Source organism: Amphibalanus amphitrite, unplaced genomic scaffold, assembly GCF_019059575.1.
Source record: "Amphibalanus amphitrite isolate SeventyFive unplaced genomic scaffold, NRLGWU_Aamphi_draft 000068F_arrow, whole genome shotgun sequence".
Classification (NCBI taxonomy): domain Eukaryota; kingdom Metazoa; phylum Arthropoda; class Thecostraca; order Balanomorpha; family Balanidae; genus Amphibalanus; species Amphibalanus amphitrite.
The window spans coordinates 60,244-74,966 of record NW_024881564.1 but is presented as its reverse complement, the minus strand read 5'-3'; the positions used below and the strand labels follow the sequence as shown (position 1 = coordinate 74,966).

The 14,723-nt window shown below is 47.5% G+C and overlaps 1 protein-coding gene across 2 annotated transcripts; it reads left to right on the top strand.

Annotated features, from left to right (window-relative positions):
* The first annotated feature begins 226 nt into the window (after window positions 1-226).
* On the top strand, window positions 227-10,744 carry LOC122378966. Of its 2 annotated transcripts, none has more exons than XM_043360694.1 (9): window positions 227-296; window positions 2,225-4,401; window positions 4,657-4,794; window positions 5,117-5,310; window positions 5,464-5,609; window positions 5,760-5,897; window positions 6,207-6,303; window positions 9,024-9,115; window positions 9,692-10,744. In XM_043360694.1, exons 2-9 carry the CDS (start codon window positions 2,336-2,338, stop codon window positions 9,896-9,898), a joined length of 3,078 nt encoding a protein of 1,025 aa, XP_043216629.1. In that variant the 5' UTR covers window positions 227-296; window positions 2,225-2,335; the 3' UTR covers window positions 9,899-10,744. The 2 variants fall into 2 exon arrangements, with proteins under 2 accessions (XP_043216629.1, XP_043216628.1); XM_043360693.1 differs by having other exon boundaries at window positions 267-296; window positions 2,539-4,401.
* The last annotated feature ends 3,979 nt before the right edge of the window (window positions 10,745-14,723 follow it).

Here is a 14,723-nt window from a genome sequence, read left to right as displayed (position 1 = left end):
AAAGGTTTTCAGCTGATATATCCAGGATTTTTATTATTTCGAAATCGAAATGATTGTCATTTTGTACATGAAAAGGTTCTAAATTTTTCAAAGAAGCTGACTATAACTAACGCAAGTTATATTTCAGTTTGATAATCTAAGGCAATAAAGAAATTAAACAAAATGCATTCTACGCATATTCTACGCTTCAACAGCAGACGTCTTTAGATGACCTTGGACTTGTGCTTGGATTTGTTGCATGTTGTTGATATTGTTCAAGTGTGACATTCCGCGATTTCCGCTCAGCGTATTCCAGGGTATTCGTTGGGATTGCTATTTATTTTATAACATTTTGCGATCAGGCGCGTAACCACCACTGGGGACACTGGGGACCGGTCCCCAGTAACTTTTGGGTTACTGGGGACCGTCCCCAGTAAAACTGACGACTTCAATTTGCTACAATAGCGAAATATTGTCTCTAAATCGACGTGAGGAGTAATATGTAGTCAACGTAAGACAAAACTATGGATGTTTTGTTTACCCAGCGCCCGGGTGGGCCTCTCAGCCAGCTTCGCCATGGTGTGGGCTTTTTGGCCACACCAGGTTATCTCGGAAAGTAAGCAAGCTAGAAAGACGAGTTAAAAAGCAACAGATAACTCGCTACAGTATCTTTCAGAATTACCTACATCATTTTTTATCAGGTCCGCTGAGGTCACTACAGGTCACCAATTGTAAAATTTTCACGAAATTTTATTCCCAATTTTGACAACTTTTCACAAATACGCGCATAAGTCAGGAACCAATATGAGCTGCAATGCTGCGGGAAAGCCCATTCGATAGCGCCTTCAAAGGCCTTTCTGAGAAATGCTCTCAGATTTGACCTAAGATCAACGTTTTAGCTTCCAGGCTGACGTTTTTGCGGAAAAGGTTTTTGCATCATAGCTTTGGACTTAAAGCTTGTAAGACGCTGATTTTACCGGCATCGCGTTTGTCTCACCGAGACGCGTGAATGAACTATAAGTTGACCTGAAAAGGTCAACTTCAAAATTTAACCCCTGTTCCAGATCAAGGAAAAGGTCATGTTGCATGTCATTTGATTGGCATTGTTGAGCTGAACACATTCATACTGTTTCAGCGCTCTAGCATGTTACTACATAAAGTTGTGGGGAAAAAACTGTTGGAGATGTTTCATGACCTGAGATGAGCTGAGGGGCATAAAGGGGTCAAAGGTGCAATTTTCCGGTTCAGTGTGTCATGTTTACCCGTGTCACGGTGTTTGAATGTGTTTTCGGCCAGAAGAAGAGCATTTCAATTTTCTCTAAATAACCTATAGGTAATGGAGAGGTCATAAAATTGACTTGACCATAGATAACATGAATCATTCATGTTATCTATGACTTGACATTAGGTCACCGATGTAAAAACTTTGGGATAGGTATACGAAATTTTCATGCTGATTTCCTCAAGTAAAAGCTCGAGTTTCAAACTTCTGGGATGTAGGCTATAGGAATGACAGTCACAAAGTTTTTAGAGGCATGGTTACTTTACTTGTCCTGGTGACCTGACCTTAGGTGACCTGGGGTCAAAATTTTGACACACGATGCGAAATTGAGGTATCATAAGCTATACCAAGTTTCACGGCGGTGCGCGCCTCGGTTTTCTTTACACGCGTAAAATAAGCTGGCAGGTGTGGCCAAAAACACCACACACACTCTCCCCCCCACACACACACACACTCCGGCGAAGGCTGATCCTGAAATATCATATTTGGTCTTCGCGGCCCTCCATGTGGTCCCCAGTAACTTCAGACTCGTGGTTACGCGCCTGTTTGCGATTTTTGGGCGTGGTAACAGCCTGAGCCGTCCAAAAGTTATTGGCCTGCGCATAGCATAACCTGAACTAGGGACTAGGGTATATTGTTCCATAACGCGACGTTGTCCGTTGACGTGAGTGGCGGCGGGAGGGCGAGGGCCGTCTCAAGATACCTCTAAATAACGGCCGTCTTACGTCGGACCCGATTTTCAATTTGAAAAGCGTTCAATGACCCCGAATACAAATAACTGTCTTCAGAATTTTTTTTATAAAAGGTGTTAAACTTTTAACTTATCCAGACCAGACCAGCCAAAGGTACTGAAAGTTTCGTGTCGAACTCGATGCTCGATACAGAAAGCGTTTTGGAGATCGCAGGAAAACGAGAGCCTCCCCCCCAGTCATGCGCGGGTTAATAATTGATAAGCTCCTATAGTGCAGAGCGCTCAACATCTTCAGCTTCAGCGCAGCTTCTGACTTCTGAATCTCGTGTTCGTGAGACTGAATAGAAGTGACTTCTTGCTCATTTTTTACTTGATGCCTGCGAATGGAGTATGACGACCTTGACGAGCCGGCGGATGAGTTTGAATCTAAAACGTTCCATGTGGGATGCTTCAACGGACATGAAAGGACTGGTTATGCCCGAGGTTCTCCCATACACGCTGCGCCTACTGTCAGCACCGGCTCGTTCTTCCAACCGAGATTAACCACGTTTGCGACGAGTTTTAACATAAGTGGAGACCGGTGTAGAGAACAAAGCGTGGGAAAGCCACAACCACAGCAGCCTTCACCTGAGAGCATATCCTTACTGTATGGATTGCCTGTCACGGTACCAATAAAATTGGAAGATGGCCATGCTCATGAAACTTTAGAAGATGATCTTGATGATCTGGTCGAGCCGTATACCGAGAGGCGCCATGGTTTTCGGGTACGAGATGACCTCGACGAGCCGGTGGTTCAGTCATCTTGGCAAAGGACTCGGCTCCAAATGGTGGATGATCTTGATGAACCTGAGGAATACGCACGGGCGTTTGCAACGGAATGTCGCGACGATCTCCATGAGCCTGCAGATCTGCCGCTCCCTGCGCCTGTGGCATCTGTGCATGACTTGCGAGATGATCTGGATGAACCAGCTCCTCGCCCTCTACCGGAAACAGTGGAGCACAATAATGCCCTTTTTGATGACCTGGAGGAGCCCGCTGCATCACCTTGCCGTGCTCGCCAAAATGAGAGAAGCTCTCGCGTAGAGCTACGCGACGACTTAGCGGATCCCGATGTCGATGATCATGCGTCACATCAGAGGGGCACCGGTAGCAAACTCGACCATCTTTATGATGACCTGGATGAGGTGCTGGTCGATGAACTCATATCAGAAGTTAGCGACCTCATGCTGCAAAGTCATGGTTCCGTACACGAAGGCGCAGAAACAACATGCCGTTTTAGTCGAGAGTCTACAGCTTCTTTCACTGATGACATTAGCCGTCACTCCTTAGTTCGTCAAGGTACCCAACCTTCACTCCATGCAGCGCAAGGCAGTAAAACTCCCTCTACCTCCCAAGGAGATGTCGCCAAGCGCTTGTGTTTCGAAGAAAGCGAACACCGAATGCAAGGGACACATGACGCTGAAACGCAGAACACCGCAAAGAGGCATCGACGGGAATGCCAACCAACTGTAGGCCGTCTAGAAACAGGAAAACGCTCTGTTGAAACTGTGCAAGGCAAAGTTACACGGACTTCGTCTCCTACTGTCGCCAGTCAATCGTCTATGCCAGCAGTATCAGCTGCCGAAGGCCTACGTCATGCTGATGCTGCGCCAAAGACTGCCGCAGTATCCATTAGAGGAGTTGAAGAGCATGCTGGTCTCCCGATAGCTGATGTTTCAGGCAACGAGTCGGAAGTGAACACTCCAACCGCAAACCCTCGCTGTATCGATGAATTAACTGCCAGATCGATCTCATGCGAAGCGAACGTTGGCACTGAAGCCGTGAGTCAGGACACTCCAGCATCTGGCAAACACGATACATCGTATCCCAAAGATACGTCACGACCTACATCTCAGCAGTCACCACTTCTGTTAGACACCCCCCAGTCTCCTGTCAGGTGGACGTCTCTCCCACTGCAACGGTCCAAGGAGAAGGGACCGTCCCAGCTACCTACGTCTCCGCCGTTGTTGCGGGCCGTAACTACCGAATCTTCGTATCTTCTACCTATGCAAGTTGATGCTGCTGCACCAGTTCAACCCCTGGAAACCAGTTCTCAAACATCAGCTGGAATGCCAGTGAGCTGTAGTCAGCACAAGTGTACCGGCTCAGAAACATCTACGCCGCCTACCGAGGACAACACTCAAGCACACGTCTCAAAAGGCGTCTCTGAAAACAGCCCACCTGCAGCCTCTGCGGCCAGCACATCAGCCGCCAAACCACCGCGTAAGACCCGGGCTGCTCGTCTTGCCGCCAGGAGCCGTGACCCGCGCCGACCCGTCCAGATGGAGACGGTTCTGGCGCGGATTGACGCGCTGCTCGCCGCAGTCGCCACCTGTCGGGAACGCGGCGAAACTCCCGAGCTGCTGCTGCCTGCTAAGACCAGATGGCGGGACCTTCAACTCTGCACCGAGTAAGTGCTTTGCGTAAATTGTGAGAATCGCTCATGTGCCCAATTTGTGATATGCGATACTGTCGGTGCTTCTAATTTGAGGCATTTAGATGTTGCAGCCGGCATCCGTCGAATTGGGTTTTACGGCTTCTGTCTTATCTATGCATATATCTGAAGTTCGTCTTATCGAGTAACATCTTTTCCTACTTGGGCGTAGTTCCATCACACCGTCTACCCAAACACTTCCCTGAGCTACCCTTGCCCTCTTTCCGCCAGTGCCGGTCACCTCGTGGTGACCGATGAGACGCCCCGCGCCGAGGTGCGGGTCCGCAGCGAGAGCCGGCTCAACATGATGGTGCTCCTGCTGCAGAAGATCAGACACCTCGTCTCCACCAACACTCACTCAACCAAGAGGTCGGTATCGGTGTAATGGATGCGCTGATTCTCCGCTAAAAGAACGTGCGTAACGCCAGGCGATAGGGAATGCCGTGGTATTTTTCTAAATTACGATTCAAAATGCTATTTCCCATTATGCAATGTAAAAACGTTTTGTTTACTATACAATGGGCACAATTAAAGAGACCCAACCACTGTGTTTTGCTCCTAAAAACGATAGTTATCACAATCATCAGCACCTCGTTTCATCGTGTCTCTCAAGATTCTCGGTTATATGTCATACAAAACAGCTTAACACTGGTTATGACCCAATAACTAATCGCCGTTCCTCATTCGACAGGGACATCTACTACCAGGAGGTGTCGCTGTTCGGCAGCCAACGCGCCGTGGACGCCCTCCTGGATGACGTCACCGACCTGTTGGCCATTCCGCGCGAGAGCTCGCACGTGCGCGCCACTTCCAAGGGCCTGGTAGCCGGCCAGCTGGTGCTGCGCTGTGGAGACGTGCTCATGGACTGCTCGGCGGCCAAACACGGTGGGTTTGCCTGGGAAAGGCGTGTTTAGAGGCGCGAGCTGGGCCATGTGTTGTAGGTTTGCGTGGGAGACGAGTGTTGATATGTGCGAGCTTGACCATACATTGGATATTGATAATTGGTTTGGTGTAATGCCCATGTTTATTTCTCTCCAGGGCTGCTGGTGCCGGAGAGCGTGCCACACGTGCAGCTGGTGAGCTCCTCGGCGCGCTTCATCCTGGTGGTGGAGAAGGACGCCACGTTCCAGAAGATCCTGGACAGCGGTGTGATGGACCACCTGCCGCCTGGGATCGTCATCACGGTCAGTTACGGCGGAGAGTTTCAAAGCTTTCAAAGTTGAAATGTAGCTATCAAGTATCAATATAAATGAAAATTATTGGTACGGCCATCTGTCGCTACCCAAAGTTGATTGTGTACCGTCTCTATTCATCACGGTGTCTCCGTTCTGCAGGGCAAGGGTTTCCCGGACCTGAACACGCGCTTGCTGCTGCGCATGCTGACCTCCCGGCTGGCCGTGCCGGCCATGGCGCTCCTGGACGCTGACCCTCACGGCCTCGAGATCTTCTTCGTCTACAAGTACGGCTCACTGGTAAGGCGCTTAACCGGTATACCTTTTGTAAGTTCGCGTTATGCGTTTGTTTCGTCCAGCCGTGCTCTATATTTTTATCACGATTGGGTCTCGATGTTCGATATTTCATTATGATTCGGTCGCTTTAAATAAGTACTGGTTAATTTTTCAGGTATGTCAGTCGTGTTCTTGATCATTTACTTTATGTTGCTACAAATCGTGCTATTTCTTCTATACTGTTCCCCATACGTTTTTATACCTTTCCGATGCAGCATTCTGTTCATAGCTGCCCCAACCTCAGTCGCTCATTGTCTTTCCGTGTGTGGGCAGGCTCGGGCGCGGGAGTCGGACCGACTCACCACACCGGGCCTGATCTGGCTCGGAGTCCGGCCCACAGAGGTACTGCACCTAGATATACCCCGTTCAGGTGAGGCGAGGAGTGCCAGGGAGGGACACTGCGCTGGGTGGTGAGCCGGACAGGGCTGTGATTGGTGTGTCTGTGCTATGCAACTCCGGAAGGTTGTTGAATGGCGCCATAGCTGAAATTTTGGTGTCGACAGCGGACAGAGATTAGAAGGAAGTGGGTGCCGCCTCACATTCCCCTCCGTCACGTTCACGCTCGTTCCAGGCGCTGTCTGTTTTCTTGTATTCTTAGAACTGACGGCCTCATTGTGTCCTTGTATGTTTCCTGCCCCCTGCAAAAGGTTTAATAAACTCCATGCGTTGAATTCAAGCTATACTAAGGCTCCACTTCGACACGGGGGGGGGGGGGGGGCGGTAATTTCTCTACTAAATGGTAACCGATAGCTTGCTTTTGACGCTCGCTCGGTACCGCTGTGCGTGCGTGATTTACGAGGTGTTCACGTTCACAGTGTGGTGTCACGGCGGTTCTTTAGTCATGCATTAGGTGACTGGGAACAGGTTATTACATCAGATGCTCAGCGATACCTGGTGGCGGGTTTTTTATCACAGCGGCCCGATCGAGCCCGCACTGAGTTCTGTCTGAGATATTGAATAGTTTGCCTGCCTAATCACGCATCACGAAAGATCAAACTATCTTGTTGTTAATCGGCTTAAGTCAAATTGCCATAAATTAAAGCCTGAACTCAGATCAGTTCAGTGTCCTAGGATCTGAAAGTTTGGGTGAAACTTGACACCCTAACCATAATAATTTTCCACTCCTTTTGAGGAAAAATACAGATATTTTTCACTCTTTCGTGTTCAGCGAAACCAGTAACGTTCTAATAAAGTGACAGATTGTTAACCCTCGCACGACCAGGCCATTTCTCATAACACGAACGACCAGGGGGGGGGGGGGTTGTTACGACCCCCCCTGGCGTTTCGAAACGGAAGGTCGTAGAGCTTAGCGGAAAAAACCAACGGATTGCTCTCAACGAGATCTCGCGATTGGTGGTATTTTTTGGTCCTAGGTCAACATTTGACCTACTTATGACCGGTCAAAGGTCAAATTTTCCGAAAAAAATCAAACTTTTTCAACTTTCCGCGGCGATTGCGGCAAAACGGTGGGAGATATCGACTTGAAACCTTCACTATCGTGTTCCTTGATCAATTCTCTATCGTTTGGTATGTATCTCGTTTCCCTAGCTTTAAAAATGGCGCGTTGGGAGCGCCGGAAGTCGGCAAGGTCACAGTCGGCGGCAGAAATTCGAAAAATCAAAATTTAAATTTTTGATATCTGATTGTATTTTTGGATTTGGGAGGTCCATTTGCTCCCTATAGAAGCTAATATTGCTGCATATTCCCATTGAGGTGACAAGAATTAGCAAAATAGTGGTTCGGGCGCTTTTCAAAAATAGTACCGGACGCTGTTCCTCTTGTGACGTCATAGCTCCGTGACCTGACCTGACCCGGTCAATTTTCTTGCACCACACGATAGCCAATGCTTGCCCCAACATGCATGGGAAGTTTCATCATGATCCATCAAACAATGTGGGTATCACCGGCAGAAAACCTAGGGATTCGGCGCACACGTTTGGTAACTGTCGGCCGGAGGCTGTACCTCTTATGACGTCATAACTCCGTGACCTGACCTGACCCGATCAATTTTTTTCGGCAAAAGATGCGCAAAGGCTGCCCCAGAGGGTATTGAAAATTTCAGCCCGCTACGACAAGCCGTTTAGCGTGCACTTCGAAAAAACCTCAGGGGGGGGGGGTGATACAACCCCCCCCCCTAGGCGTTCTAGGGTTAAATTTTGCCAACAATTGTGAGACATTTTCAGTGAATTTCCTCCTCACTCGTTCATACAAGTTGTATTTCCCACTCTTTCAGTGAATTTCACTTTTATTTTTCCACTCCGCACTCTGGCCCAAAATCAATCCTAGGACACTGGATCAGTTTCGTCGGCATCTTTTACTGGCAAAAGTGTAGAACTTCACCCAAAATAATGTTTTTTTTTTCATCAATTATCCGAGATTGGATTTGGATGCCAATTGAAAATCATGTGATAGTATCGGCGAAATACCAACAAAGTCCAGCCTATCTATTGCACCGATCGAACCCCAGCCCCGCATCGGCTTGATCTCCGACAGGGAGAATGCTCGCAATGTCTACGACGCCGGCGTAAAAAGTGGCCGAGATCATGTCGGTCATACCTGGGCGTACGACTGCGTCGCGGTGGGTGCCCTCTTTTGTAGCCGGCTGGACTGGGTATTCGATCGGATTGGCTAAGCATGGGTCATTTGCATAAAGTTAGGGTAGGGTGGGCTCACTTTATATGATAATTGTGAGTCTGAGTTATGGCAGAACTAAAAATGATATGAGACTTTTTACAAAGCGGACAGTTTTGATGGAGCTGTTGGTAATCATGTGTTAATAATCTGAGTAGTATACGAGGTCGCATGGGCATTTATGCAATATGCAATATGCATTCACTAAATTTACGTCAGATGTTCAGATGTACGACATGCAATGTCCCGTATTGACGTGCAATATGAAACGTCTAAATTCCCTTTCTCTTATTTCCTGCGGAGAAGCGACATCCAGTAAAAGCTTTCTCTCTTGAAAGACCGCTTTGCGACAACGCTTCTGTTAACAGATGCTTATGGTGCTTTAGTCCATACCGCCATTGCTCCCTTCTATTGTGCTATCGCGTGTCTCCTATGTGACCGTTCCGTCCTTTTCCCCAGCTCTTCTGCCTCTGACTGCCGCCGACAGCAGCAAGGCCCGGTGTCTCCTCTCCCGGCCGTACGTGAAACACAACCGCTTCTGGCAGCGACAGGTCAGTCCGCGGCCGCGCTCGGCGCCGGGGTATTGGCTATAGCGAGTCAGGAGTCGCTGGCTCGCCAGGTTTTGGGTGACACGAGTAGGTCGCTGCCTAGGTTTGCGGTGGCACGAAAAGGTCGCTGACCCCTTGGGGCATACGACCCTCAAAGGTCACTGTTGTGGAGCGGGCTGGCATACAAGGTCGCTGATGTTCTGGAACGGATTGGAACACAATTGCTCATTTTGCCCCGATTGAAAGGATGACAGTATATAACTCATATATCTCCCATTTCCACGGTAAATCACATTTTTATTGCTCGATTTAAGAGCTGGACTGCAGTTTTTTTTGGGAGAGGGGGTAATTCTTTTTTTTTTCGTCCCTTTGCTTTAAAATACAATAAAAATAAAGCGTATGCTAGTTACATCTACCCATACGCGCGACTGACTTAGTCAGAAGCCGTCAGACAGTCAAATGTCGTCACCCGTCATATGTATCTAGTATAATCGGTATAACTTTATTCAGTCGGTTTTAAATTACACACCCGAGAGCAGCGGATTATCGGCGGCCCCTGGGCACCGTCTCGCTCCCCAGATCCGCGAGATCCTGGCTTCGGGTCGGAAGGCAGAGATCCAGTGTCTGAGCGCGATCCACCCCACCTTCCTGACGGATCTCTACCTGCCGAGCAAGATCCAGGAGTGTCTGGCGGGCGGTTTGGGGGACTCGAATGGACAGGATGCCGTTCCCCAGAACCTCACTGAGCCGTGTGAGTCAGTTCAGGCTCTGGCCGCTGTCGAGTAACCAGAGAGGCTTGTCGAAGGCCACGCTCACTGTCTCAGACTAGGCTGTGACGTTGTTCGTGATGTGGGTTGAATTCTGCAGTGCCAAAGAAGACCAGGCAAGACGCAGGAGTGTGAATTCGAGGCTAGTTGAGCACTAAGCATGGCTTTGGTTCTACGTCGATTGTTAGGACGTGTGAGCTGCTGTCTTACTACCGATCAGATGAAATGTTTGATAACTGTGTCGATCTGTCATATACTGTCAACGAATTGTGTTCAGAGAAGTCGCGCTCATTGGAAAGGTAAAACTGAAGTTTGTGAGGGATCTATGCTTGTTAAGAATCACCGGCATACAACATATTTGTGCCGGCGTTTTCATTTAATTCGCTTCCTCTTGTAATCATAGCTGTTGCCAGTAATCCATGATCATGTTTCATCGTCAACTTAAGTTTATTCTGATCTCTATCATTTTATATTCTCAGAGGTTCGTGCAACATCATATATCGGTGCAATGTTTCTGGACGCTGTCGGTGCATTATTTGTACCGATTAGTGATGTTTCTGTTGCCGTTTCATTTGGTCTCTCATTCCATAGTTCATAGTTGCCTGTATCTCTAAACATGTTCGTCTTTCAAAAGTCATCAGAAGCTATAAATGTCTGTCTGTAAAGTCGAATGAGGTTTTCGAGTGCTAGAAATGTATTTTTATTTATTCACATGTCAATCATGTCATCATTCAATCCAATTTCGTCCCTCATCCAGTCAGACATTGTCATTATGTTGCGCTGTTATTCACGACCGTCGTTGTTATATGACCGTTCTTGTTGTTGCGTATGATTATGGTATTTGAATACATACCGGCCAGAACTCTCTCATTCGTTTGCTTTTTTTATTCGATCATCAATTTTTGATTGTATCCTGCTGATGCATAAGCATTCCTTCTATCAAACTGATCCCTCCAAAAGGTGATCTTCTACCACGCAATATCATGAGTTTTTTGTGTTATTATTTTGAGTGGTGACGTTGGTGGGTGCTGCTAATCGCTTGTTGACAAACGCTCGCATTGGGTAGGCTCTGCATATTGACAGACTTTTTGTTGGTGTGATCAGGGATGTGAACTAGAATCGGTTGTGTTCTAATGGACCAGGCGCAATTAATGATCATAAATGTGGTCCGCTGACATTATTGATTACGCATGTTGCTCTGGAATTCCGTTTAGGTTTGCGGGGCACGCGATTATGCCTAATAATCTGATCAAATTATCAGTGTTTTGTGTCAAACCGACCGAGCCGGTCTAGTAAATATTGCATTGATTTTTGCAATATGTCTCGCTTTTCCTTTCAACACCGGCGGAAATGTCACTTTCTATCGGGCACCTCTCCTGATGGTGACAAAAAGTCGTCTCTTACGGTAATGCCCACCGCTTTTTCTGCGGGGGGTCTGCTGCGGTGCAACGGCGGTGGCCGCAGAGGGGGCGGGTTTTTCGACCGCCCGGGCCGAGCCCAGCCGAGGTTATAAGTACTATGTGCTGGCGAACGGGTTTCCAGTGGCAGTGAGCGCGAGTGGTGTCGGGGCGAGCCAGGAACCCATCATGGATCGAGCCGGCCCGGTGAGTTGTCATTGAGTTTTGAGAGACTTTTATCATGTTGTGTGGTGCGTGCTTATCTGTGCCTGTGATGTGGTCTCATGGATAAGGGGCGTTAAGATCGAAGGTTTGTTTGAATCCCCGTTCATGATTTCGCTTGGATCTGGTGGTACGGGGACGTTACGAACACTAAGATGATGTCAGTTTTGGCATTAGCTATTCGATCAATAATTGAAGAAAACCATGCAAAGCGCCGTTCATGAGCTGACAAAATGTACCGATGTCGATGATCAACAATTTACGTCATTTGCCGAATTTTAATGAACAAACAGCGAAAAGTTCGCGAGCGTGCATGAACTGTTCGCGAGCATGGCACAAACGGGGGAGGGCGGATAAAAGTGATTAGACTCGCACAAGCCGTTTCGCTCCTAAATTGAGCTAGATCCTCGCGGAAAATACGAGTGTGTGCGCCCGACCTAATACAGCGGCTGGTAGGTATAGTATCTGATTTTAATGTCACTTGACAACCGGTGACCTTTGAGGTTAGGTAAAGTGTCCCAAGGTAGGGGCTTTGTTTTTGGTGAATTGCTTCGCCACAATTGGTGGCAGACCCGCGATTTTGGCACCATCGTGCTCGCCATTGCATAGTCTAGCGCCTCGAAGGACACTTTTTGTTTGGATTTATTCCACTCAGGGTGTTGAGCTCAGGTTAAAGTCAGCTCAAAGCTACTCAGGTCACAAAATTGATCGGATGAAATAATGTTGCATATCATTCGATTCGACAGGTCTTTCGGAGTCCATTGACAGCTTTTCTGCCTCGCTTGCTCAATTTGTCCCAAACGTGAATACGTTTAATTTTGACCCTTGATCTGACCTTGACCTGCCGCTTGACCTCAAAACTCGAATTTCAGACAGGTTTTAGAAGCGATCCACTGAGTTTTTGAACGGTTTCGAAGATAATACGGGGGGGGGCATTAAATGACCTCCCCCAGTCAGTGGTGTTCGACCGAAGGTTTGATCAAACCCGGGCTAACCCTCGCACTCAAAGGGGGGGGGGCGAACGGACACCACCCTCGTTTTGGGGAGAATAACTAAGGCAAAAAGCGGCTGATGGCGACGAAACAGTCAGTACCTTTAAACTGATTAATTGTACACTTATCCTGAAAATTTCATGACCATGACCCAAATGAACTTTGACCTGTGACCTATTTTCCGAGACCATGTCAGGCCGGAATCACGATTCGGCGTATGTACCTATGTCAGCACACATTTTCCGCGCGTCGTTTCCAGTCTTCTTGTGGTTGTAAACATTCCAACGTGTGAAATGTTTGTCCCATGCATTATGTTGGGTGTCAAGGTCACGTCGAAGTCATTGACCTAGATGACTTAGGATCAGGGTTACTTTTACAGGAAAAGTTGAGAGGGGGAATAAAGTTCGGGGCAAAGGCGGATCCAGGGGCATCTGAAAGGGGGGTGGGCGGCAATACCATTAGGTTTTTCGTTAGGATGGAGCCCGCAGAACCTTACCTACCCCCAAATCCTATTCTTTCCTCGGGTTTCAGCCACTTTATTTTGGAAGGTTGCCAAAAAATAATTTTGCTTAAAAATATACACACCTACCTTGGCTGTAAGGGGCGGGGGAGGTCCAACTTGACTGCGCCCTTGCAAATGCCAATCAGTAGTATCAACCTATCAGTGGTATCAATAACTAGTAGGTATACCCCGGCCAAACATTAAGTAACGCCTTTCTAAAGAGAGAGGTTAATCCGCGCCCTGATTGGAGGTCATTTTGGCCCCCATGTGGGTTTTCTTGAAAAGCGAAAAACGGCGGCGCGCAGCGCCGCCAAATTTTTAGTACCTTACCGGGCATCAATTTGAAACCTTCGCACAAAATTTCAAGTCTTAGGTCACCTTAGGTCAGGAGTAATTGATGTCAAACTGTTCGAGCAAAAATGAGCAAAAAACATGAAATTCTTAAACGCTCACAAAACTCAAAAGCTACAGTTAACGAGCAATTCCAAAGTTCTTTGTGTGGTCGTGTATGTAGAGAAACGACGGCGCTACAAAACTGCAACCTCTACAACTACAAGGTGGGCAGTGATATCCGAACAAAAACTAATGAAGCACAAAACTTGAATTATTACTATTAGTATTAGTGAGCAGTGAAAGTTCCATTGGGAAAGCCGGCTGTGATGAGGTACATTTTTTTTGCGCCCTGCTCTGCATGCAAAGCAGATGAACGTGAATGCTGCATAAAGAGAAAAGTCATTTATTACTCAAAGCTTTGATGCCTATGGGACAAAAATAACGTTGTTTTTCCTTCAATGATTCCGGTTTGGAGGATGGTTAAACACGGCCATTGTCATATTGGGACAAAAATTTTAGATGTCTGGCCTTGGCGTCGATGAAAAAGTGAAAATAATCGTGAATAAATGGGTCGTTTCTGAGAAAGAACACAGAATATAAAAGGGGGTCCAAAAGGGGGTCACCTTCTTTTTGCGTCAAAGGAGGGGCCATGGCCCATTGCCCCCCTCCCCCTGTATCCACCCTTGGTTCGGAGAGGTAATCCCGTCCCCCGCCGGTTTCTACGCCGACGCCTGTACCGATATATCAGTGATTGCGAAAAGACGGAAGAGACAAGACAAGAGACGGTCCCACCGACTATCCGATCGGTATCGGGTCAAATCTGGAGTTCCTGCTGCACTGAACGTAAAATGGTTGGATGGAACCGAAAATTGAAAATTAATAATTATCTTAACGCCAGCAACGTTGATTGATGACGAGAATCTGATTAACGATGACTATAGAATCTGAATAGCGAATTGATTGAAAATGGGCTCCAAAATAAATTTGAAAGGGGGAAATTCCCCCTTCCCTCCCTAGCCGTTCAGACACAATTTGAAAGGGGGAGCGGAATTTTCGAAGGGGGGAAATTCCCCTCTTCCCCCCCCTTTAAAAGTAACCCTGCTTAGGATCAATTTTACTAGTTTTAGGTACACGTTTCTTGGGTAGTTTTTTGGAGTTGATTTCGATTTTAACACCATTTGAAAATTTAGGAAGTAGTTTTGGTGCCTACGCAACATGTTACGAATCTGTCAGTGGTGGTTGACACCATAACGATTGACGCAATCCGCCGAATTTTAGCTAGGTACTTATTTAATATTTTATCAAAACTAACATTGAATTCGTTATCAGGACCCAGAGACACCCCACAACAAGCTCGCTGTACGATATTCCGGCAGTTTCCGATCTTTCCGACTTTTG